Raw genomic sequence first — 27,108 nt, 5'->3', positions numbered from 1 at the left:
CACCCGCCCCCATTGCCTCGACGGAAAAACTAAGTCCGGGGAAGACTCGAGAAAGAGGACAAGCTGAACAGGATTTTCCCTCCCGGGATCAACGCGCGGCTCGATTCCGGTCCTGCCCTCGAGACAACTTCTCCTTACTCTACTCTGCCGCACCTCCCTCCCCCTCACCTCCGAGGTGACAGGTCCCGCCTGGCCCGCTCGCTCCTATGGACGAGGCTACCCACGCGCGGAGCACTGTGGGCGTAGTGAGCCAGTCGGCCGCAGCCTCTGACTCTCGGTGGCCACCGTAGCAGCTGGACTGGCCGCGCAGGCGCACTAGCCCTCGCCTTTTCCCCAAGCAGTAGGAGCTTTTGGGGGGGTGGGGGTAAGAGACGACGGCGCGAAAGGAGGACTAGGGAGGGACAGGCCTTCAGCTATAGAGCTGCCACGCCGCACGGCCTCTCACGCCGTGTTTTCAGCGCAGTAGAAGAAAGATTGTCTTGGTGAGTTTTTGTGGGGACATGGGTTCACGGACGAACGGCCCTGGGGTGAGTGGCGCATGCTCAGCGGGACGAGGCGGTGCTTGAGTCTGGGAAGGGTTGGGAAGACCGTTAGCTAATTTGCATGTTCCCGCCTCGCTTGCGTCACGTGGGTATCTAGGGGAGCGGTTTCCGGCGCACGCGCAGCTCAGCGCCTAAAAGACTTGGGGACTGGGGGGTAGCCCAGTGTCGGGAGCCACCGAAATCCGCAGGACCCCCGGGGCCTGTGCCTGTGCCGCGCGGGGGTGATTCCACCCAGGTCCGGGCCGGCCCAGCCCAGCGAGCCGGCCGCTCTTTGCATCCTAGTGAGGGCCGGTAAAGGACCTTGGTGGGAGGAGGATCAGGGCTGTGGGCGGGGGGCTGTTTTTAGGCGGTGGGGGGAGAGGGAGGGGCTCGATGGGAAGAGCTGGGCCCCGGAATAGAAAGGAGCCAGGCCTGGGCCAGAGAGGAGTCCAAGAAAGCCGAGGCCCTTCCCTCCTCCCAGCATCCTGGAGTGATGCGGACCCCCGCTCCCCTCCCCCTCCCCTAGCAGTGGCAGCTCGAGCCCGGGGGCTTCCTTCCTTTCAGGAGCCTCAGGCCCAGGAGCCTAGGCCTCCGGGGCTCATCTTTCAGTCCATCGATCCTGGCTTCAGGCCCCGGTGGTATCTTTGGCTTTTGCCCCTCCTTTCTGTGTTTTACCCCAACCCTGCCCGGGGCCGTGAATAAAAGAGACCCTTAATATATTTAGACTTTAAAGGATCCATTTTCATCCATTCAGGCAGCCCTCCCACCCCTCAGTGGGCAGTGTTTGAGAGTAGCTGTGGAACAGAAAGTGCATTAGCCTGTGGCCAGCCTAGTCATGAGCCTGCTGCAGACTTCCTCGCCAAGCTAGTCTTTAGATGACAAGCTTGGAGTGGATGACAGGGAATCGTAGTGGACGCCATTTCAGCCCAGCAGGACGTGGGCCCAGCATTTGAAAATCTGATAATGTGATGAGACATTGGGCTACAGGGAGATGCCGCCACGTTACTCTTCAAGCCCTTGGTGCCCTCACCTGGAAGTCTTTTCCAGGACGAGACCACACAGTTTGGGCTCTACTTTGTAAGGGCCCTAATGTTTAATAAGTACCCGCTGTGTGGCTTGAGTGATACATATAAAGATGAACATGGTAACAATTGCTGACCTCAAGATTACAACATATTATTAGTAAAGATGTGGCAGCTTAAAAAAAACCATATATGTACATATATATATATGCATGTGAGTGTGTATAAATATAAATACATACACAAGGCAAATACAGAATATAGTACAAAGTAAAATGTGAAAAAAAAATTAACATTTGAAGGACAATGATCATTTTTAACTAGGAGAATAAGTAAAGGCTTCATGGAAGAGGTGGTAAATGAACTGCACTTTGAAGAAGTAAAAGAATTCTAACAGGTTGAGGTAAGGGAGCTGGTTCCAGAAGTGGGAAAATTTGCACAGAGGCAGAAAACTGGCGAAAAACTCAACAAGTTTTAACATTTCATCATGTCCACTGTGTTTTACAAAGAGGAATAATATGAAGACTGAAAGGTTTTAAGTCTTGGTTTGCTCTTGTGTTTAAATATATTCCAGTACCAGTATCTGGTACAAGAAACAGTTTATATATATATATATACACACACACACACACACACACACACACACACACACACACATATGAAGCTTCTGAAACAGTAAGTTAAAGCATAGCAGTACATAGGATCTTTTGTGTTAATATGTCTTTTTCTTCTAGCTGGGCTGAACAATGGCATCTAGGCGAGTCACAAGGGAAACTTTTGATGCTGTGATACAAGAAAAGGTTAAGAGATATCGAATGGACCACAGTGATGCTATAGAAGACACTCTCCATCAGTTTAAGTCTCAAGGTAAACTAAAAAAGGGACAGTGCTTCTCAGAAAGTTACTAAATTCTTCACCATGACCTTGTGAGGTCATTAGTATATGTATTGTCATCCCTGTTTGAGGATGGAGGAAACTGAAGGTCAAGTGACTTAGTGACCTTATCAGAAAGCTAGAAGACAGACCCAGACTGCAGTTCTGGGCCTTCTCATTTCAAGTTCATCAATCTTTCCTACCACCCCAAACTACTTTTCATTGAGAAAAAAAAGGAAATGTGTTAGGCTTTTGTTACAAGTTATTCCCACTGAAATGCTTAGTCACAGATCATTAATACAATATGAAAAATTGCTCTAACTCACTAATAATAAGAGAATCAAAACAACTGAGATTTTACCCCATATCTAGAAAACTGGAAAAGATGACAAAAGGTGAGAATCATCAATTTTGAAGGGTTTATGAAAAGAGAAGCATGCTGATAGATTGTTGGTAGAGCTTGACACCCATCATTCAGCAAGTATTTTTTAAGTACCAGTTATGTAACATATAATAAGTAGATTCTGGGGAGATAAAGGTAAAAATGAAATGACTCTAAACTCAACTAGTTTATATTCTTTTTTTTTTTGGGGGGGAATACAGAAGTATAAACAAAGTAAACCCATGATGGGGCTTTCAACAGCTGGGGAGATCATGAAAACTTTCATGTAAAGGGGTTACTAAGCAGTTTTGAAGAAAACATGGGATTCTAAGAGGGAAAGGTGAGGTTAGGGTCCATTTCAGACTGGGGAATAGCCTGAAAAAAGAAGATGGAAAGGTGTGTTTGAGGGCTAGCAAGAAGGCCAACTTGGCTGAACCAGAGAGTCCCACTTGATTGGGAAATAGCTAAATAAAATTGTGGTATATGAATGTAATGGAAAATTACTGCATCATTATAAATAAGACTTCAAAGAAGCATGAGAAAATACACAAATTAGCAAAAGGCTAAATAAAAACCTACTGTATACACAGTGACTACAACAGTGTAATGGAAAAAAATAAAAAACCCAACCAGAGAAGCTTGTCCCAGAAGAAGAGAGAAGAAAACTTAACTCCCCTTGTCTTTATAGAGGTGAGCATGGAGAGGAGGAAACTTCTTGTAAAATAGTTTGTCTATTGCCATAGCAAAGCATGGAAACAGTAACATCCCATCTATTGCAAATGGCTAAGAAATATAGTATATATGTAGAATTTAAAGAAACATGGGAAGACTCATATACTTATGCAGACTGAAGTAAGCAGAATCAGGAAGCCATATTTATAATAATTAAAACTATGTAAATGGAAAGAATAAAAAAAAAAAAGCAAAACAAAGTTCTTTAAATATGACCAAGCCTAGCCTTAAAGAAGAGATGAAAAAATGCAACTCCCTCTTTTCTTTGCAGAAATGGGAACTATGAGTGTTGGACACTGAATATGTTAGTTGGTATGTTGGTTAGTTTTATTGAAGCTTTTCCCTTCTCCCTCCTCTCTCCCTCCCTCCCTCCCTCTCTCTCTCTCTCTCTCTCTCTCTCTCTCTCTCTCTCTCTCTCTCTCTCTCTCTCTCTCTCTCTCTCTCTCTCTCTCTCTCTCTCTCTCTCTCTTCTTTTTTACTAGGGGAACGAATCTCTGGTAATGGGATGGGATACATTTGGAAATGAAGATGCAAAAACAAAAGATAACACATGTTAAGACTTTTTAAAGAAAAGCTGTGCTTAGCAACATTTGCATGTTTCTGCTCATATGTACAAACTATAATAATAGTTTAATTATATACCTAGAGATCTATTCAATGATTATATATTATTAAACAAATAGAAACTGATGGGAAACATTCTGTTCCAGTATGGACAATAAAATCTAGGGTAGCTATGTAAACAAAAACTATTCTTTAACATAAAATATCTATTTTGTTTCCTTTTTATTGGTTTATTTCAGGTCATTCAAGGTCTATCCCAAGATCAAGAGCAGACAGATATGAAGACAGTTTTCATGATGATGGAAGATACTCTCGTGATCCAGTGCATTCTCGTGACACTTGGAGAGAAGACCTAAGGGATGATGTATTTCCTGGACCTTCATTTAGATCTAACAGTCCTCCCATGAGTGAAGAAAATTACTATCAGGAAGATTTTGGCCGGGACCGGGACTTTTCTCGTGCAGATTCTCGGGATAGGGACTTCAACCAGGCTGGTTCCAGAGACCGGGACTTTGGCCACCGGGACTTTAGTCATTTTGGTTCTCAGGATCCAGAGTTTAGCCACTCCGAGTCTTGGGAGCATGACTTTGCCCATCCAAGTTCCCATGAACCTTCTTGGTCTCATGAGAATGACTTTGGTCCTGAGATTTTGGGTGACTTTCGATCACCTGGTCTTATGGAAGAAGAATATGTGGACATGGACAGTCAGGAGTATGACTTGGACTTTTCAGGCGAGGCAGATTATGAATTCCAGCAGCCAGTGCCGAGAGGCAGGGGCAGGGTACGCAGCAGGGGCCGCGGTGGCCGAGGTGCTGTAGGCACTGCTGACCGGGGTGGCATTCTTCAGAGTAAACGGGTGACCAGAGGCGCACTTAAAACCAAAGTCATTAAAGGGGATGTTAGGAAAATTCCCACCATAAGAAAAGTGAACACTAAAAAACTGCCCCCTATGATTCCCTATCGAATCATCCCCAAAACTCGAGGTACTAATCGAATTAGGAAAACTATTCTAAGACCCGATCTGAGTCCTGGGATCACCCAAAGGACTGAAAATGTCCAGCGTCCTGTGCGAAAGACTGCTTTGCGCCCCAATCAGAAAATTAGTCGGCTACCCAGAGGAGAAGTCAGTTTTGACCTAGTGGACAATTCAGACATTTTTTCAACATTTGGGATAGAGATAATCAAATGGGCCGGATTTCATAAGATAAAGAATGATATGGAGTTTTCACAGCTGTTTGCGGCTCTTTTTGAGCTGGAAACTGAAACCTGTGCGAAGATGCTGGCCTCCTTCAAATGTTCTCTGAAACCAGAACACAGAGACTTCTGCTTCTTTACCATCAAGTGTTTGAAACATTCTGCTTTGAAAACCCCCAAAGTTGACAATGAGTTCTTGAACATGCTCTTAGATAAAGGTGCTGTGAAAACCAAGAATTGTTTCTTTGAAATAATAAAACCATTTGACAAGTATATGATGAGACTCCAAGACCGCCTCCTGAAAAGTGTTACTCCCCTGCTCATGGCTTGCAATGCCTATGAGCTGAGTGTGAAGATGAAGGGTTTCAGCAACCCTGCTGAAGTGGCAGGTGCCTTGGAGACAACCAATTCCTTGTGTCGTAAGTCTTTAGCACTTTTGGGCCAAACCTTTTCCTTAGCTTCCACATTCCGACAAGAAAAAATATTAGAAGCTATTGGCCTCCAAGAAGTTGCTCCAGTTCCAGCAGCCTTCCCTAATTTCGATGATTCAACTTTGTTTGGAAGAGAATACATAGAGCATCTCAAAGCCTGGCTGGAGAACAGTGGCCATCCCATCCAGATGAAGAAGGCAGATGTCAGGGTCACAGAAGGGGTGGCAAGCATTCCTTCTCCAAATTTAGATGTGATCCCTGAGGCTCTAAATGGAGGTAAGTAAAGAGGCAAAGACCTTTGCTTATATGCTTAATCTTTTCATTTTAAGGAATGTTGGTTGTCTTCTATTTAGAGATAGAAACATTTCTTTGGGTTTTTTTAGCCTTATGTAAAACAAATCAAGATTGAATGTATAAATGATTAACATTAATAATTCCATTTCTATAGCAGTTTGAGGTCTTACTCTTCACATAACTCTGCGAGGTAGGTTGTACAAGTATTACATACATCTGCATTTTATAGATAAGGAAACTGAGGCTTGAGGGGAGAACCTTGCTTAAGGTTAAACAACTATTAGATGGTGGCCTGGGTCTTCTGATTGCAAATCCAGCACTTTTTCCATTATGCTGTCTCTTATTAAAAAATATACTGGTCTTTCAGGGATACTACAGTAAGTGGGATAACTCTGGGATGGCCCCTATCTTTACCCTCTATAGCCTTAACAAGACTGGTAAAATCATCAAATCCCAAACAGCACTGCTTCCCTGCTCCAAAAGGCCATTTTTATGTCTGTATAATGATTTCACTAAGGTAGCTTATGAGATCCAAGGTCCAGAAGGTATCTAAGTAATAATCTATCCCCACTTCTGCATTTTGCAGTTGGGGAAGCCACATCCCTGAGGTTTAATTAAAGTTACTTTGCCCAGGGTCCCACTGATAGTGCTCCAGCCTCTTCAGTTCTTTTGGATTTCCCTTTTTAAACTTGGGGTTGAACCCTTCCACCAGTGACAGCCATGTTCTTTTCTGGTTTCCAAAGCATTATGAGTCAGGACCTAAATTCAGCTGTAGACTTCTTCATTGGCAATATTGTTCTAAGATAAAATCAAAGTTTTTTATGGTTTAACATCTTTCACATTGTTTTGACTTCACCTCTCCATTCTTCTTACTGTCCTTCACTTAGTATTGTGGTCAGCTTTGGTCTTATGCTGCATCCTGCATCCTCTCTCCCTCCATGCCTTTGCCTAAGCTCTCCTTCATTCCTAGAAATTCTCTCCTCATCACTACCTCTTAAGAATTTTTTGCTTCCTTCAAGGTTCGGTGCAGGTATCACTTCCTTTGAAAAACCTTCCCTGAACATCTAGTTATCAGTAATTTTGCCTTTCTCAAATAAATTTGTGCTTACATATCTGTTTATGTGATGCATCCCTTAGTAGACCATAAGTTCCTTAAGGGCAGGAACTGCTTTTCATCTAGAGCCACTTTTAGTGCTTGTTTAAGTTAATTAGGGAAAGAGAAGTTCTTATGTTCAGTACTACAGTACAGTACTACACAAAAATAAAGAACTGCCCCCCTGCCCTCAAGTAGCTTGTCATCAAATACAGAGATTAATAAGGAAATAACTACTAAGAAGTAAATGGTACTGGGGAGTGCTAATCTATGGATATGTATACATTTCTTGGGAGTGTGACAGGTGATTTCATTGGTATGGGTATTCCCTTATTGATGAGATCCCAGCCCTTCATACTTTAGTAGATCTCAGAAGTTGTATGATCAAAAGATTTCAGTCTCTGCTAATAAACTTAATGTTTACAAACCTCACTTCATTTGACCATTGGACAACAGATATATATAGTCAATGTCCTTATTCATACTGGATATCTTTTTATTTTTTTTTTATAATATTATCCCTTGTATTCATTTTTCCAAATTATTCCCCCCCGAAGACAGGCAATCCCATACATTTTACATGTGTTACAATATAACCTAGATACAATATATGTGTGTAAATACCATTTTCTTGTTGCACAATAAGCATTAGATTCTGAAGGTACAAGTAACCTGGACAGACAGACAGTAGTGCTAACAATTTACATTCACTTCCCAGTGTTCCTTCTCTGGGTGTAGCTACCTCTGTCCATCATTGATCAACTGGAAGTGAGTTGGATCTTCTTTATGTTGAAGATTTCCACCTCCATCAGAATACATCCTCATACAGTATTGTTGTTGAAGTGTATAGTGATCTTCTGGTTCTGCTCATTTCACTCAGCATCAGTTGATGTAAGTCTCTCCAAGCCTCTCTGTATTCCTCCTGCTGGTCATTTTTTACAGAACAATAATATTCCATAACCTTCATATGCCATAATTTACCCAACCATTCTCCAACTGATGGACACTGGATATCTTTTGAAAATAGCTTAGTGTAGATGCTGCTAGAGCTGATATTTTACTCTTGGTGTTATGGCTTTCAAAAATATTTGGGCTTACCTCTTCAGAGCATCAAAGGAAAACCTTAGAAGAGACAGACATAAGTAAAAGCAATCCAGTTTAAACCATAGTCAGCATGTAAGAGGATGACAAAGGACTGAGAGGTCAGATGAAAAAAAAATTACCTAGTTGGAAAGAATCAAGGAATGCTTCCTAGAGGAAGTAGCATTTTCTTAGTTAAAGAATGAAAGGATTAAATTTTTTAAAGAGTGTACACATTGAAAACTATCATGCTGAAAATCTTATTGCCCTAAGTTCTGAATTGTAAAAAAGTCAATATGCTTTTTTCTGGAGGACAGATGATGAAATTTAACTCCCACTTAAGAGAGTGGAAGCAAGGTTAATTGAGCAGAATGTTGATACCTTGTCAGAATTGCCACAAGTAATTGTGTGTGTGTGTGTGTGTGTGTGTGTGTGTGTGTGTGTGTGTGTGTGACGAATTTTCTTTGTTACAAGGAAGATTTCAATTTAGAGGGGAAGAGGGAATATTTCCAGAAATGAGTAGTTTTATTTTAATAAGCAGCAGTAAAACATTTTTTAAAATGGTCTTTTTATCCTTTAGTTTTGTGGCCTGTCCCTTAATAATCATGCTGTCTAACTTACCCTCAACATTCTAAGTTTTTGAATGTCATCCTGGTATTAAACTTCCAATCTCTGGTCTCAATTCTATTTCAAACGTTAGTCTCTGAAGAGTGAGAGCATTAGTGGTTCAGATTGACTGAGAGAAGCAGCCTTGAGATCCTTGTCAGGCAGCATTGGTTTTATGAGACTTGAGCCTTCCAGTACCTCTCTCAAGCCTACTCTGTTTGTTTATTACAGTTCCTCAGCGAGCAGACAGAAAGGTTGTTGAGACAATTGAAAAATTTGTGAAGAGTATAATTGAAGGCAACTTGTCCCCAAAAGAAAGAGCAACACTAAAGAAGAACCCTACTTATTGGTAGGTATTTAAGAAATGCTCAAGCACATGAGGACTTTCTATCACCCAAACATTAGGACTGAGAATTTCAAATAGAACTTTCTGAGGTTTTGTTAGAATTGACTTTTATATTGGAAAGATATTCCTCATGGAGAGCAAGGCCTTCAATAATGGATATACATTATTTTATTCTGCTTAATGGATATTGGAATGAGCGGAGAAGTGGAAGAATTATTCCAAGCTATCATCTAGGAAATTGTCCTTTCCCGTTGAGTAAATTCATTCAGTGTCCATGTTATATAAGATCCTGGGATAGGAGCTGGAAAAGATACAAAATTGAATTGGATAAATCCCTGCCTTCAAAAGATTTACAGTCTAAAAGCTGAGACAAAATGCACATAAATATAATACAAAATTCAATAAATATATAAGGGAGGTTTAAAATGTCATGAAAATTCATAGAAAATATAAATCATTTCCAGTTGAGGGAACTAAGAAAACTTCATCTTGGAGTAGATTAGGTTTTAGGGTTTTTGAAGCTAAAAGAGTTTGAGGGGAGGTGGGGACGGGGATGTTGCACATTCCAGAGAGAGGTTTGTGAGCAAATGTACAGAGGTGAAAAAGGAGGGATAGACTTAGGGAAGTATTAGTGAAGTGGTATGGCAGAAGTGAAGAGTACACTCTGGAAAGGATTGGAAGAGAAGGCAGCTTGGAGAACATCTGCTCCAGCTCTGTGATTTTGCAGAAGAAAGTTAAGGCCCACAATACGCCAAACTGACTTAGTCAAAGCTAGGTAGTGAGTAATCCAGGCTGCAAATTTAAGCCTGGTGGCTCAGTAGCAGTACTCTCCCAACATACTGGCCTACTGTAGCCCTTTCATTGTACTTAATAGGCTGGGCACGAACCTGCTAAGGGTAATCAGTGGCAGAACAAGGATCTGATATCAGTTCCTAATGCCAGAGCTAGTGCTTTTCTCTCCCACACTGCCTTGGGTTACTTTTGCTGCCTCCATAGATGAGCAGGCTAGGTGTTGTATGCATTCTGCAATGGGCATCATTATTGATACTTCAAAATTCAATATCATTAAACTAGGTTCCAGTTTAATGTCAGCTCAATTTTTAGTGGGTTGATTTTTGAAAGAAGGGGGACACATGAGAATTTTTAAAAATTTTCTGAGCCTGTTTTGCTGTGTATAATCTGTGGGATCATGAAACAATGCAGATTCCATTAAAATAATCATAAAAGGATGTGATTCTTCTTCTCATTCATGGAATTTTGTATTCTGGCTAGTGCACAACTTACTACTCCATGATCTGGCATTTGAGCTTGTTAGTGTTTCTTGAACTGAAGTCAATTAGAAGAGTAATTTCTAATAAAAACACTCCCTAAGATAGAAGAAACAAACCAAAACAAAAGTCAGTAGCAAAATTCTGCTGTAACATTTATAGGAGACGATTTGCATCCAAGATTGATTTTTTAAAATTGAAAGGCTGCCCTTGGCAAAAGACTTAGAAGTAATTTGATGACTTCCCTCAAATAACTGTAGGCTTATTACATTGAAAAGTCTAAAGACTTATCGTACTTGTCCTTAGATGGCACAGTTGAGACCAGTGAGATGGACATTGCAGGGAATGTTTCAGATCCATATCAAGAGAAATTTCTTAACAATTAGAGTTTTTCACAACTGATTTTTTCCCCCTAAATGTAGTTTCTCTAAAATTTCCATCACTGGAAGTCTTCAGGTCAAAGCAACCAGTAGTTGGAGATGTTGTGAAGGAGGTTTTTTCACATGTTCAACTAAATGATCTCTAGGGTCCCTTCCTGATCCTTAAGATTCTGTGTAATTCTGTTATTGACAAACTGATATGTTATAATTTCAGGTTGAGTATGATCATAATGAATTGTCATTAAATATCCATAAGTTCCTGCCACATGCAAAATATTGCCATATATACTGACAGTTACAAAAACTAAGACATAGCCCCTACTCTTAGGGAGTTTAAAAAAGTTTGTCAAAAGACAGACTTGTAAGAGGTATACAGTGAGGCAAAAATATGTGAAATTATAATAACATGATGAAATAGTAGTTATCTATTCTGTGCATCTGGCAGAATAGATTGTACTGAAATGTGTCATTTACTAAGGTAAACTTGACACAGATCTGAACTAAAATTTATATGTAACTATCATTTCTCACAGAGAAAAAAGATTATATTTTTCAAAATAAAATTTTATTTTTAGAAAATTAACCAAAATCTTTCCCTCCTACCCCCCATTGAAAAAGAAAAACTAAGCCCTTGTACCAAATGTAAAAAGTTTTTTAAAAATAAAAAGGAATGATTAATTTAAAACTTGTTAAATATTTTATGAAAATGTAATAGAGGTTGTGAACAATATAGTATTGACCTAAATAAGTATTTTAATGCATTTCCTTCCTTTCTAGGTTTTTATCTGATGAGGATAGTCTGGAGTATAAATATTATAAGCTGAAGTTGGCAGAAATGCAGAGGATAAAGGAGATTAAAAAAGATGAGGAACACCAGCCAACTTCAGAGGAATGTGCTGTGAGAGCAATGCTGTATGCAAGGAAGGTCCAGAACCTGAAGAAGAGATTGATTCCCCGAAAGAGGCTTGGGCTACTCTCATCTTGGGGGATCAGTGGCTGGAAGATGAGAAAATCTACTGTGGGGACACAGACTCTTCTTTCAGCAGGGACCATGCTGAAGCATCAGGTCAGACATGCCCACGGGGTATTCCAGGTAAAGCCTTCTGTTACTGATGTAAACCGCCGTGAGAAGAATTTGCCATCTGAGGAATCTGGATCTCTTCCCTGTGATCCCAGCCCAGGATCTTTGACCTGTCCTCCAGGAACAACTGGGATGGAGGCCTCTTTTGCCTTGCCTGAGCCACCCCACACTCCCTCATCTTCCCAGTTTGCCAGTGGTAGGTAAAGATTTCATATTGAAGCTCCAAAGCCAGTGGGAGCCAAAGACAACAGCAAAACTGCTAATAAAATAATACTAAGGGATAGTTAAGCAATTATATCGATGAGGGATTAATTAGCCTTATTCTGCTTGGCCCCAGGAGGTAGACCTATGCCCAGAGGGGGGAGTTTTCCAAGGAGGCAGATTGCAGGTTAATTTAATGAAGATTTCCTAACAGCTAAAGCTGTTCAGCAGTCATATGTGTTAGAACTACTACTACTAATAATAATATTTATGACTTCATTTTCTGCAACCCTTTCAAGTTTATAAAATTCTTTCCTCATAATTCTATGGAGTAGAGAGTACAAATATTATTATCCTTACTTTACAGATGAGGAAATTGAAAAGTAGAAAAGTAAAATAAACTACCCAAATTCAAACAGCTATAGAAGCAGGATGAGGCCTCCTGACTTCAAGTTCAGTGTTCTTTCCATCCAACCAAGTCAAGTCAAGATGCATTTTTAAGCACTTAACAAAAAGTAGACATTTATCCTCAATGCTTAGCATAGAGGATACAAGGAAAGGCAAAGTTCCTGCTTTCAAAGAACTCAATGTTCCCTGCCACTGGATGTTTTGGGTAAAGGTTAGATTATCACTTAAAAGATTTTAGGATTTAAAACTCTTAAGGATTTCATCTAATCAAGAGTACCATGCCTAAGATTCATGGAGAGGTTAGACTAAATCAGGAGTCAGCCATCCCTAAGAGAAGAATAGATCTTCTAACAATATCTTTAGAATAATGGTTTATTAAATTCAAAAAATTATTTTATTTATGTGTTTATTCATTTTCTCCAGAAGACCCTTCCTTATTAGGCTGCATAGATACCTATTAGTATCTTAGTTAGTATCTTAATATATAATGAATTTATCAGGTCAGTTGTCACTTTGAATGGGAAGAAGCTTAGAGGGTATGAGGTATGGGTTAGATGGGAAGAGTAAAAAGAAAAAGAAAAAAGAGTTTTCTTAAGTCCTGAGTTAAGATTGTAAAATCATGATTCTAAGGATAAGGTGCTCTGATAAGGTCTCTCTCAGTTGAGGACCACCCATTGAGACAGGTCAGGGGTGGGGGTGGGGGGCGAGGAAGAGCTCTGGTCCTGAATTCTGATGCTAGAAAGGATACCAGCAATTGTCTATGGTTTTCCCAATAAAGAAGGCTATAGGTGTAAATGTGAAGGATGATAGATTTAGAGGTAGAGAAGGGACTTCAGTGGTCATTGAGCCTGACTCCCTAAAGAGACAGATCCAGGCAGATCAAGTGATTTGCCCAGGGTTATACCAATGCTATTATTCAAACTCAGATTCTCTGTCATTTTGTCTTTCTTTTTCTTAGTTTCTTCTCTTACTTTTTTCTTTTCTTTTTTTCTTCTTTTTTTTCCCTGAGGCAATTGGGGTTAAGTGACTTGCCCAGGATCACACACACTTCTGAGGCCATATTTGAACTCAGGTCCTCCTGACTTCAGGGCTGGTGCACTATCTAAAGCAGCAACTAACTGCCCTTTAGTTTTTGATTTATGGAAAGTTCCCCTTCCCTAGTAGAATTTGAACTCTTGGAACTCCCAAGCTATTTAGTTTGTCATTTTATGCCCAGTTTCTAAGACAAGAGTCTTGAATAGAGAATAATGTGTACATTTGGAATGTGTTGTTTATTTTGGCTAAAACTGCTAATTATGTATTCAAAACACTAATTGCATTTGAATTCATTAACTGAATTACCTTTAAGGTCTCTTCCAGTTCTAGTATTATATATATATATTTAAGGAACTGCCTATCTCTGACATTCTTAGGATTTTCTGAATTCAGAACTAATATATGATAACTGTTTTGCATTTTGCAGTTGATGCTAAAACAATGGATACTGCTGAGAAACTAGCCAAATTTGTTGCTCAGGTGGGACCAGAAATTGAACAATTTAGTATAGAAAACAGTGCAGACAACCCAGATCTCTGGTAAGTAACTGCTGTATCTTCTTGATTCTGGCATAATAAAATACATTGAAAACTTCCTAAAATTCCCTCCTTGAGTCTCACAATTTGGGATCATCTTCTAAGTGAGCTGCCTTGCCCAAAAATCTGGCTCGGTTCAGGTCACTTTGTATGAATGATCCCTGGAATGGGCTTGCTTTAGTTTCCCTCAATACTGAAGGAAGTTTAAAGCAATCTTTTAGATGTAGTGTGGAAATTGTATTCACCTTGGAATTCATCAAATCTGGACTTGCCTTAAAAGCTCTGTCATAACTCTGACATTCCTGGCCTCAGTTTCCTCATCTGTAAACTTAGAAATGACTTTTAATGCCTTCCTCTTTTGAGGAAATGTAGTCTGTTACTGTTAATTATCATTTCCTGTTCTGAACCACTCTTTGATGTCTAGACTATAGAGAGCATGTCATGTGCAACAGCTGATTGTTGATTGTGCATGGTTGGGATGGAACAACAGTCACTGGCATCTCTTTCATATGATTTTGTGCATTGAAAGCTCTGCACATAACACTACTTGCTAAAATGGCAATTGGCAAGCATATTTAGGTCTTTCTGGGATCCTAGAATGTTAGAGGGTTAACCTTGGAGGTTATTTAGTCCACCACCCTTCATCTAACAGATGCAGAAACTGAGGCTCAGAGGTGAATTTACTTGCCAAAGGTCACACAACCAGAGCCAGGATCTCAATCCAGATCATCTCAGTCTTTTAATTTCATTCCCAGTCTGGTGCTTTCACCATTATACTGGGTTTGCCTTAGACCCAATACATTATGGCTTATTTCCCATTGCTCATCGGTGTGGTGGGAAGGAGGAGGAAGAAGATGATGACAGTAATGATAATTTACATTTGAATAGTGTTCAGGTTTACCAACGTTTTCACATTTCTATTGACCACATTTCCTATGTAATTGATAAATTATTTCATTGTCTTTATTACACAAAACCAAAAGGAATTAAAAATAGTAACAGTTCACATTTCTCTAATGCTTTGTAGCTTACAAAGTACTTTCTTCACAAAAACACCTCACAAGTGGTTTATTTTACTGAGAAGGAAACTTGGTGATTTCCCAGAGCTCTACAGCTAGTCAGTATTGAAGCCAAGTCTTAACCCAAAGATTCTGATTCTGATTGTATATCTTTTAGACCTGCAATTTCCTGATCTGTGAAAAAGTGTTAATGATAGCATCCTTACTTGCCTGGTAGTATGTTTTTGAAGGTCATATACATTAGATATAGAAGCAAGACTATAAAAGAGCACCCTAAAACTGGATAGTAACAACCTCATTTACCTGGAAGTCACTTATTCCAGAGGCTTAACTACTTAGAATATAAGAAGAAACATCAGTAACAACACAAAGCTTCTGGGAAACCAGAATGTCTTAAGATCAATATAATAAAATTCATTCATATGATAGCTTGCTTGAGCCTTGATTCAGGGCCTGTTAACTCTGTGACTTTTTAGACAACAATTGTAACTAGTCTGGTTACCTAATTTCCCAACCTGCGTCTTTCCCCTCTGGGCCTCAGTTTTCTCCTATAAAATGAAGGTGCTGGCCTGATTGATCCATGAGGTCCCTTTAATAGATCTTCCATTTTGTGATTCTGTCTAAAACTATATACTTCCTATTCTCTAGAAGCCCAGTTTCTAAAAGAGAAAGGAACAAGATAGAGATAGATATGTAAATGTTTGGAAAAGCATCTATCATATCTGATAGTAGTTCTCTAGTTCTGTATCTTAGATGAATAATTATGAAGTTAAGTGGAAAATGAAGAATTCTTCTCTCTATTACTTCAGAATATTGCCATTATATTCCTAATGGGACAGAATTAGACTTCTTGGGCTTGATTTGTTTATCAGTACTATTGACTCTTCTCAAAATTACAGAATGATTCACAGGCTAATTGTACACTATCTCAGAGTCTTATTCGTTTTGTACAGCAAAACAACTGTTTGGACAAGTATACATATATTGTACTTAATTTATACTTTAACATGTATTGGTCAACCTGCCATCTGGGTGTGGGGGAGGAGGGGAAAAATTAGAACAAAAGGTTTGGCAGTTGTCAATGCTGTAAAATTACCCATGCATATATCTTGTAAATAAAAACTATAATTAAATTTTTTAAAAAGTTATTCAATTAAAAAAAATTACAGAATGATAAAGCTAAAATAGACCTTAAAGGTCATCCTTACTCAGTAAATGGAAAATTAGAGGCTAAGTGACTTGCTTAAGGTCTCACAACACTGTGGCCACAGTGGGGTCTTGCCATGTCCAGTATTCCATATACTACACCACTCTTTCCTTTACTGATCAGATCCATTTCATCATTTAGTCTACCCCTACAGCCTCCAGTCTTTCTCAGACATATTTCAGCATCTATTCCACCAAGGAATGCATTTGCTTTATTCTCCAGTAAGTTATTTCCAAAGAATCCTTTAACTTAACTCATGGAATTTCACTTTCATTCTCAACTCAGGTTTCTACATGACCAAAATAGTCCTGCCTTCAAGTTTTATAGAATGAAAGTGTATGAACTGTGCCCTTCCATTAATTTCACAAAAACCCCACTAAATCTCAAAGCAGGAGAAGGTCTGAAATCAGGGAAGATTTCAGATCATGGGGAAGAAGAGGAGCAGGAGGAAGAAGAGCTTGAAGGAGATCATTCTCAACAAGGGACTGAACTAGAGCTAGAATTGGGGCCTGAGGAAGAAGAAGAAGAAGGTACAGAAGATAACACCTCAGCTCAAGAAGTGTCCTCCAGAATTGGTGAAGAAACTGGTAGAGCAGCTCAGTCAGAGGGGATCCCCTCTGAGGAGGCACAAAACACAGGAGCGGAGGGCGATGGTGCCAATTTAGCAGCTCTGTCCCAGTCCTCTGCTTCGAGTGCCTGTTTCCCTCGAAAGAGAATCAGCAGCAAATCACTAAAAGTTGGCATGATCCCGGCTCCCAAGAGGGTGTGTCTTATAGAGGAACCTAAAGGTACCTGACGTGTCTTTGCATTTGTCTCTGCAGCAAGGTGTTCCCATTTAGTCCATGACAATGATGTTGTTAACTCCAGGACTGTATGTTCCTAATGATAAAGTGACACAGTACACTTGTACCTTGCTTATTACTGAAAAGTTGTTTGTGAAATTAAAGTTGTTTGTGAAATTAAATTCTTGTAAATTGAACCATATTTTAAATACATTAGGAAAACACCTAATTTAAAGGCACTTCATAGATTAATTATATAAAGCAAAAACTGCATTACATGAATAATCACTTTATATTTTCTTTTTAATAAACTCAGATTTTTGCACGTTGAGTTTTTAGGGATAACCTTCAATTGTTCTCTAATTAATGGTACATTACGCTGAACCAAGTGAAATTATTTTTATTTACTAATCTATGGGTAGATGATAAGATGTCTTAATGGCACTGTGGCCAAACCATTAATAGTGAAAATTTCAAACTTTAAATATTTGGCATTCTCTTAATTTGACACTTTGGCACATACATAGACGAGCAATCATTAACAAAGATTTAAGTGCCTGCTGTTTATAGAACTAGGTTCTAAGAGAAATACAAAGTTGAAATAAAACATGATCCCTTCTTTCATGGAACTCATTGTCTGATAGCAGAAGACACCAACACAGATAACTGTGACATACAAGAAATAGGACAAGATAAATTACTTGAGAGGTGCAGACAGAGGCCTACAAGATGGGGAATCAACATGACTGAAGCACTACAAGGCCCTAAAGTGCTGTATATCAGGAAGATGAAAAGTATTGTGAGGCACGTTTTGTGCTAGGTGTGTTTACTATTCTGTGTATAATAACAGCTTAAAACTTAGTGATGCACATGTAGCACGTATGTGGGCACCACATTTGAGGAAGGGCATTAACATGCTAGAATGTATCCAGAGGAGGGCAGCATAGGCAGGGACCAAGAATTTTGCCAGTTGAGGATTAGCAGAAGGAATTTGGCATATTTAGCTGAGAAAAGGAAAGAGGTACAGTTGGGGACAGGGAATCTGGGTAGAATTCATTTTCAAATATTCAATGGGGCTTCAATTTGTTCTTGAGTTCCAAAGTGGGTAAAAGTTATAGGAAGACAGATTTCAACTCGGTACGAGAAAGAGCACCTAAACAATTGGAGCTTTCTAAAAATGAATTGGGCTGTCTCTGGAAGGAAGAGTTTCCTTATCATTGGAGGCCTTTTAAAGCAGATTCTGCATGATCACCTATTAGGGATGTTGTAGAAGGATTTGGGCTCTAGGGTAGGATTGAACTAATTGACCTCTGGGGTCCCTTAGGGTTTGGGATTCTAAATAGTAGCTTTGAAGAGTGAGTGTATCTGACTATGATAGCAGATAGCTTGTCTTTTATCTTGGAGAAGCTGTTTTAGATCTCCTATTTTATGTGAAAAATAGTAACAAGATAGAACCAAGCAAATTTAATTACCAGCATCTTTGTATTTTGATGTAATAACCTTCCAGAGCTACAGTGTGTAGTTCATATGGCCCCAGGGATCTGAAACTTCCTTTATGAAACCCCTAGTGCCATGTGCAAAGGCATGTGTTAGGTGCAAGGTAATTAGGACTGACCTCCTCAGGAAACTTGTGCTTTTGTGTACTGTATAGAATTTGCAGTTATCTTAAACAGTTTTCTCTATAAGTAATGTAGAGAAAAGAGATGATTATCCCCTGATTTATTTATTTTATTTTTTGGTCTTGTAGTTCATGAACCTGTGCGAATTGCTTATGACAGGCCCCGGGGACGCCCTGTGTCCAAGAAGAAGGTGAGGTTCTGCCAACATGAAACCCTCAACAATGATGCATCCATTTACAGTTTGGAAATTTCACATTTCATTCAGCTGTTAATTGAACAAGTTTCTCTTTCCTTGTATAAAAAAAGAGCTGTTTTTAAGAACTGTTTTAAAAAAAGACTTCATTGAAGTGTTCCTCAGATGCCTCATTGTGGTATGGTGATGACTCAGGGTTCTTGGAGTCTGCACCATCACAGCACAAGCTCTTCCAGTCCTATCAAGCTGGAAAGGTTTGGATTATGGATCCAGCCTGGTTAAATCTGGAAAACCTCAACAAAAAGTTGGCTTGCCAGGGAATTTTTTGGCTCCAAAAAATCTTAAGTTTGCTTTGTTGCTGGGAATACTCAAAAGTGATAAAAATCATAGATTTTTTTTTTTAAGTAACTATAGCATTGTGTTCTGAGATATAGGTAGTGTGGCCTTGGGATTGGGAAAACCTGGATGCAGGTTTTGTCTGATATTTACTGGCTGTATATCTCTGGGCAAGACAGTTAACCTCTCAATTCCCTGGGAAAGTCTCTAAGATTATAAATTGAAGAATAGTTATAATCTATACTGGTCAAAGGAATTTGCTCAGTGGAGTTGTCTACATCTTTAAATTTCAGGTCTAGCTCCGCTCCCTCTCCCCCCCCCCCAAATCACATGATGCATATGTGTTATACATGTATGTGTGATTCTCCATAATGAGACATTATTCAAATCTCTTAGCAGCTTCTTAAGAAGAAAGAAAATTACTGTGCTTAAAGCTTAAAGCCACTAAGCACATTTAGTTTCTAAAGCATTTGTGTAGTTATATAGTTGTTAGCAATTAAAAGATCTATTACTTCATCAGTATGTATCTTTTCCCCTTATCCCCACCATTGCAGATCACACTCCCTCCAGAATTGAGTAGATTTCCTCAGAGTTGTCATAATCAAAAATTGTTTTCAACACCATTTGCCCAAACTGTTGATAAGCCTGCCCATCCTTAGCTTGGCTGGTCCTCAGACAATATATAAATAATCACTGGACTTAACTAGGACCTATATAGCTTTTGAGAACCCAGGCTCATCTTCATGTCATGATAGATTTTGTTGAGCTACTAAAGGACATTGCAGCCATACAGAGCAGCATTGTTCCATGGGGACTGCAGAGATTAGAAATGAGATCAGAAAGCTACAACCCTGTGTGGCTACAACAACATTGCAACAGGTGTGTAGCAGAAAGCAGCTGGCTAACTGGCACTACCTGCGGTTCCATGTTCTCATGGTTTTGGTATAAAAACATAAATCTCACTCCAGGGATTTATGAAATATGAACAACTATCTACCGTGGCTCTGATATCCTGTGGTTATGTAGTTACTTTTCTGAACCCAAATAATAGATTACATATTTTTCTCTAGTAAATTTCATCTTGTTTAATTCAGGCCATTCTTCATAAAGGCTCACAATTTTTTGGTTCTAATTATAGGATTGAAGAATATGATGTAGTGAAAAGAGGTTTGGATTAGGAGTTGTGGGGACCTGGGTTCAAGTCCCACCTCAGATACTTACTAGCTGTGAGATCTTGGGCAAATCACATAACCTCTCTGAGCACCTATGTCAAAGACTTATTGGAAGTTTCTGGAAAGCACCATATTAATGCTAACTTTTTTCATTATTATTACCAATAAGGTGCAGACAGAAAATGGGCCTGGTACCAGTTGCTATCCACCTCTTTTATACTTTGTGTTCCACAGTTGACTATGGGAGTCAAGAATAACTGTCCTGGGATGTAAGCTCGTCCCCTATAGGCTCACTGGAAGCTTCCTTGTTACAATTCTAGCAGCAGATAGGACAATAGGGATCCCAGTCCCGCCTGGTTTGGATTATTCTTGTCCTGATTTTCAAACAAGAAAAAAATCATTTGTGCTTCTCTAGCCCTGAGATACCTCTTGTTCTTCACGGTTTTTGAACTATTTCTGGCAGTGGCTCAACAGATCACATGTGCCAGTTCCTTCCATACCTGTGGCTATCATTCCTCTGAACTGGGGGACATCAACTTATCAGTGGATCAGTTTTCTCTTCCTGTTTGCTTGGTTTTCGATCAGCTCTCCATTAGCTTCTTTTGTTCTATCTTTTCCAGTCAAATTAGAGGAAACAAGCAAAATAAGAAGTGACCTGTTCTGGTATTCTTTTGTCACCAGTAATTGTCCCATCAATGTGGAGCAGCTGTCTTAGTCTTTTGTTTAGCCTTTCTTTTCTTCCCCAATTCAACTTATAAAAAAATCACTTGCTTGTCCTTAGCTTTCCTTGGCAGCCTGGATCATCCTGATAGAATCCAAGTCCAAACCCCTCATTTTACAGATGGAGTAATCAAGGCACAGAGAGGCTCAGTGACTTGTCCAGGTCACCCAGAAAATAAGTATCTGAGGGACTAAGGTAGGGTATGAGCTCAGGGCTTCCTGATGCTAGATGCATTCCTTGCTCTAGCTCAAGTCACTCAACTGAGCACATAGGACAAAATACCAGGCCAGGTGTTTTTGGTTTTTGTCTTCTTAGCTCATCTAATTTCCAGGTTCTCTATATATTGTTTAAAATTTTAAAAACTGAATTTTGTGATTCTTCCTTTGAAACTTCTTTGTTTCTTTTCTTTGACTGTGAATCTCAAGGGTCATGGAATAGCTCACATTTCTGTCACACTTCCAGATTTATAAAGCACTTTCCTCACAGCATCCTTATGAGATAGGTAATACCCTTATTATTTTCACTTTATAGATGAAAAACCTAGTTTAGAAAGAAGACTTACCCAAGGTCATACATTTATGAGTCCTCGAATCCAGGTGTGATCCGAGACCTCCTGACTCTTTAAGCCCACACTTATTCCACCACCACACATGGTCCTGGTGATCCTATATCATTGTCTCCCTCAGTGCCTAGTGCTGTGCTCTCTGCTTTATAAAGGCTTTATTGAGTAAATGAAGCATATTGTAATTCAGATAGATTTAACTTTTTTCTTTCTCTCTTCAGAAACACAAAGACTTGGAATTTGCTCAGCAGAAACTGACTGACAGGAATGTGGGTTTTCAAATGCTTCAGAAGATGGGCTGGAAGGAGGGATATGGCCTGGGCTCACGTGGGAAAGGAATTAAGGAGCCTGTAAAAGTGTATGTAATGGTAACCGACTTCAGAAATGCAAGAATATCAAAACCATAGGGACAAGTACTCCACTGTCCAGAAAGAGCAGGAGAAGGAGGTTTAAAAGTCGGCCCTAGAAGGCTCGTTGGTGTGGTTTAGGAGGAAGAGCCCAGGGCTGGGACTGTGGATTATGGGGCCTAGTCTCCGTGTATTTACTTTGGGCAAGTCAGTTTATTATAAAAAGCTTCCGTTTCCTCATTTGTAAACTGAGGAAGATATTCGTTCCACTGATCTCAGAGAGCAGTGGTGAGGGTCGGATGAGAGAAAGCACACAAAGCTGTCACACCTGTAAAATCAGATTGTACAAATGTTACTGTTCATGATACCCAGCAGGTCCCATCGTCGGAGTCTTAGGAGATAAGGAATGGGAAGCAGACCCCAAAGCAGCCGAGCTAACTTGCTGGTCACTGTCCTGGGAGACTCCAGGTTCCTATTCACCATGACTCTTTTCTGAATTGTTTTATGTCCTGGTTCTTACTCTCTTTAAGGGAGGCTCATATACCACTTGGGTACTTCTCAGAGTCAGAGATGTTTATAAGCCTGGCCTTAAATAAAAAGAAAGGATAATGGGGGGAGGTGGGGAGGCAGAAGGGTGTTTATTTGAGTCTGTTTTTCTTGGCTTTGGACATCCACGGAAAGCAGAGGAATTAAGGTACAGTCAAAAGAGAAATTGGAGCTAGCACTCCTTACTGTATGACCTTGGACAAGTCACCAGGCTCAGTTTCCTCCTTTTTTAAATTGGGGAGTTTGGTGTTTAAAATAGAAATAACTTAATATCTGAATCAAGGATTTTAGGTTTCAGGACCTTGTCTTATATTTTAAATAAAAGCCAAATTTAAGGTCACAAGCTCTTTAGAAATGTATATTTTGGAAGTTTAGCCAATGATTTGGACTGTATAATCCATTTAACAGTTAATTTAACTATCTTTTTAATCCTTATAATTTCAGTAATATTTGCTATTTTTAAATGCCAAGTCACAAATGGCCCCATGGCATGCAAAAATGGCTCCAGGGTTAAAACTAGAACCCCTTTTCATTTGTAGGGGCTTATGTAATTCAGAGAGATCTGAAGTTACTTTCAAAGGTCCATTGTGTGTAGCAAGTATTTAAAAAATAAGTTTGAGACCTGCCACATTAGGGCTACACTAAATTTCTACAACATAAACAAGGGATTTCCAAGTCTCTCGTTGGAACAGGTAAGTACAGCTGTGAATAAGGTAAGTACATTTTGTTTTTCTCTTAACTTTTTTTTTTTAATGTCCCATCACATAACCTTTGCAGAGACAGTTTACCATATACTTGACTATCTATACATGTTGATTATTTTAAAACTATTCTCTGTGCTTAATCATGTAGTTGAAAAAAGTAGAGTCCTATACTAATTGTTCATTTTACTCCCATAGGGGAACTACCTCTGAAGGGGAGGGCTTGGGTGTTGAAGGGGAAGAAAATAACGAAGATACATTTGATGTTTTCCGTCAAAGAATGATACAAATGTACAGGCAGAAACGAGCAAGTAAATAGGTATGTGCTTGGGCACGTTTCATTTCATGAATTCCTGCCTACACTGAAATTCTAGTTTTGGAAAAAAAAATTCTGAAATGTTACGTTTCAAAAAAACAACAACAAAACCCCCAAGAATTTGGTTTTTACAAAAAACTCAAGTCATCAGAATGCAGATCTATCCAACTTCTTACCCTCTAGGTTTGCAGAAGAAATGTGTTACAGGCTGAAAACGCAGATGTTTGACAAAGCTGCTGCCCTACAGGCTTTCTGGTGATTTTTAGTTCACTTCAGCAATGTGCAAAAGGATTTTCTTTGGCACAGTGAACTCAGAAGTTAATGTTACCCACCTCCTAGTTTGCCAAGCTTCAGGATTAGCCTTGCACTTGCTGCACAGGCTGACTGTCTGGGTGCCAGCTTACCTGGAAGAGACTCCTTTTGACTTGCAGAATTCATTCCGTGTCGTTTCGTCAAAGGTTTTGTCTCACCAATGAAGAAGGCCTGCATCTGAGCCCATACAGGAAACAAGAAGATTCAGTAATCAGAAGAAGACTGTACCAAGCATTTTCCTTGTCTAAGTTCAATTAGTGCTGACATTTTTTTCCATTGCATTTTCCTATTTTTCAGATGCCTTCTTTTATTCCACTTATTCCTCAGTCAAACTTTGGACAAAATAGTTGTCTTCAAGGAACAACCAAAAACATTGATTAAAGATATAGCCTTAAAGTGGTTAATCTTGAAATTTTTTTTTTTTTTTTTTTTGCTGACCTGCATTATCAGCAGAGCCAAAATATATATCTCTGTGGATCGCCATAGTGAATTACATACAGAAGGAAATACCTGTCTTTGGTGCGAAGATTGATTTTTTTCTTTTGGGGGTAAAAAGGACCCTTAAATTTCCAGAATCCTTTTTGTTTATTTTTAATCTCTGTCTTAAACCCTTAACCACAAGTTTTTTTCAAGTCTTTTCATAGTTTCCATTTTTGCTCCTTAGGGAAACAGAAATGAACTAAATCAGTTTCAGGTTATCCTACCAGAATGTAGCACTAACATGAAATTCAAAATACTGAATCGCCTACTCTGATTTCCTATCCTATGTGCTAAAAAAAACAAGATTAAAATACAATTGTTTTTAATCTGATTGAACATTGATTGGCCTCCAGAAACTGTCAGCAAATCTCTTTTTTGCTTATGAGACCAAATGTAACCTAGGAATGATTACAAATCTCCCTTTCTAATTGCCTTTCTGAATTTCAGTAGAAGACAAACTACAGTGCCAAAGTGAGTCCACTGGAGAATGTCTGGAGGTTCTTCAGAAGACATGGAAGTCTTTGAACTTGACAAGTGTGTTTACGTGTGGGCAAGTCTTGTAATCTTTTCAGTGTATCTTAGACCTAGTACAGTCCTGCAGTAGTCTTAGATACTGGTGTTCAGGGGGGAATTGTCCATTAGACTACTTAACTTCTTTCTCCCCAATTGGACAAGGGTCCTAAGAATTCATAGTCAGATTGTGCCACAGTTAAAAATAAAAACAAACACTTTAGTGTCCTGCCCATTGCTTCTTCTGTGATGTATTTTTTGCATGTGTAGCAGTGGGTAAAGGATTATTTTTATTATAGTCCTTGTGAGGGAAAGGGAAAAAAAAATCCTGTCTTGGGATTTCCAATTCATCTGTTTCTTATTTAAAAGACTGACTGAAGTCTTAATCCATCTAGCACCATACTTCTTGTACCTACATGCAGAATTCTTAGCTACCAGAAATTAAGTCCTTTATAATAAAGTGTCAGTGTTGAAGTTTTTAACAAATGATAAAATGCAAGACAACTTGGGATCCTCTTCAGTAAATTATTACAGCTGTCCTGCCGATTCAGCTATAAAGCTAAAGGATAGAAAGCAATCGTTTTTCCTTGGAGAGTTACAGAAAAGAGAGAACTGTCTTTATTTTGGATTCCTTGAGGAATCATTACTTCCCCAGAGCAAAAAACAAAAACATCTTCCAGCTGTGATGACCAGGTTTCTCTTACTACCTTGAATGTCAGCAACACCATTAAGCCAACTCCCCTGGAATGTAATACCACAATACCAGGCCAGACCCTCTTTTTCAGATGCTCTCTCTAAATTGATCCAACTGCCAAAGCAAAATACCAATAGGTATGCAATGTTCAGTCTCACAGGTACAGTGGCATCTTGTTCTGCCACTTGGCAGATGCCTCTGCCTTTCAATCAAAAGTTTAAAGTGTCAAGACTGGCCTGTATTGATTCAAGACCTAAAGACAATTCTTACTTTTCTTTTGTGATTTGATTTGGAGATGCTGAAGAGTTTGGCCTAAGGGATGAATGAACGTGCCTCATTCAGAAAAGTTTAACAAAACAGGCAGCTGTACAGCTACATTAGAAGATTCAACATAGGCTTCTTTGGGAAATTTGGGGACAGCAAAAATTTATGTGGCTTTTTCTGGACCCTTATCACAGAGGTGCATTCCTTGCACCTTTTTCTTAACTTATTCTCAATTGGCCGTTAATGATGGTCTTTTGGAATTAAAACATTCTTCAGTTGCTAAATTTTTTTCAAATGTGGCTTTATGGAAGCAACGTGAAGACAATTTTTCGTATTTCCTCAATATGGGTGTAGCTCTTTGCGGCTCATCCACAAGAAACTTTGATGCTATTATTGCCACTTCACCTCTTCTTCCATATTGGCCTTTTGGAAGCACTTTCATTCTTTCAACTAGCTAGAGTTCTGTTTACAATTAAGAGAGCGTAATTCAGAGTGTGGCTTCCCACATTGGGGCACTCCTACTTTCTCAGCCATCTAGTCCCTAGTCATTATTCTGGGAATGTTTTGGTTTGAGCTGAGATTGCTGGTACAGTACCATTTTGGGGTACGTGAAAATAACCTATAAAGACTCAGGTTATATTCCCTCCTGATTGCAATTCATTGGAAAGCAATTTGCTGGCGTATAACCCACTCTTGGAAAGAAATGTGAATTGTGATTCTTGAGGGAGTCTTAAACTGCTGTCCTGGATAATTGTAGTATGGTCGGTCTTTCTTGTACCAAACTTCCGTTTGGGACGAGATGCCAGATGAGCAGCACTGGTGCTAAGATTCTAGTGTGGCTCACCCATTGGGTTCCCCCATACTACCTGCCTCTCCTTTGTGAAAGGAATCCCCCCTGCTTTACCCTGCTTCTGCAGGTTGAATTGAAAATGCAGTACATATGATGTTGCACAAATACACTACTTTGTTAAAGTTACTAGTTTCTTTTCTGTTATTTTAGTTTCCAGGGTCTCTTCGTGAAGACTACAAGCATCAATGAAAATTTTAACTTACTTCCATGGTGTGTTTACTGTCTCTTGATTTGTTTTTATCCTGGGTAATCTTATAGTAAATTTTGATATGTTCCATGTAAATTGACAGTGCTAAAGCCTTAGAAGATGCTTGTGATGATGGAAGTTTTTTTTGGCTTTTTTTTTTTTTTTGGTGGGTTTTTTTTTTATTTTTAGTTGTGAACATTGTTAACCTTTTAGCAGCTATAATAAATGTAGAGAGAAAACATT

The 27,108-nt window shown here is 39.3% G+C and overlaps 2 protein-coding genes across 8 annotated transcripts in view; one reads left to right on the top strand and one right to left on the bottom strand.

The window, feature by feature from the left end:
- ARMC6 (armadillo repeat containing 6) overlaps positions 1–544 on the bottom strand; it is an 18,740-nt gene extending 18,196 nt beyond the window's left edge. For both annotated transcript variants that reach the window (XM_074303247.1, XM_074303237.1), the window contains exon 1: positions 169–544. The gene's annotated coding sequence lies outside the window, so the exon portion shown is untranslated. The remainder of the gene's footprint in view (positions 1–168) is intronic.
- On the top strand, positions 315–27,108 carry SUGP2 (SURP and G-patch domain containing 2). 6 transcript variants are annotated; one of them, XM_074303184.1, is made up of 12 exons: positions 653–823; positions 2,278–2,410; positions 3,802–3,842; positions 4,334–5,995; positions 9,024–9,141; positions 11,564–12,063; positions 13,939–14,050; positions 16,559–17,061; positions 18,803–18,864; positions 21,880–22,016; positions 23,451–23,571; positions 23,752–27,108. In XM_074303184.1, the coding sequence occupies exons 3-11, from the start codon at positions 3,833–3,835 to the stop codon at positions 23,569–23,571; spliced, it is 3,225 nt and encodes a 1,074-aa protein (XP_074159285.1). In that variant the 5' UTR covers positions 653–823; positions 2,278–2,410; positions 3,802–3,832; the 3' UTR covers positions 23,752–27,108. The 6 variants fall into 6 exon arrangements, with proteins under 6 accessions (XP_074159250.1, XP_074159242.1, XP_074159276.1 ...); XM_074303149.1 differs by lacking the exons at positions 653–823; positions 3,802–3,842 and adding an exon at positions 315–482; XM_074303141.1 differs by lacking the exon at positions 3,802–3,842 and having other exon boundaries at positions 641–823.

Source organism: Sminthopsis crassicaudata, chromosome 1 (genome assembly GCF_048593235.1).
Source record: "Sminthopsis crassicaudata isolate SCR6 chromosome 1, ASM4859323v1, whole genome shotgun sequence".
Taxonomy (NCBI): domain Eukaryota; kingdom Metazoa; phylum Chordata; class Mammalia; order Dasyuromorphia; family Dasyuridae; genus Sminthopsis; species Sminthopsis crassicaudata.
This window is presented reverse-complemented; position numbering and strand designations above follow the sequence as displayed.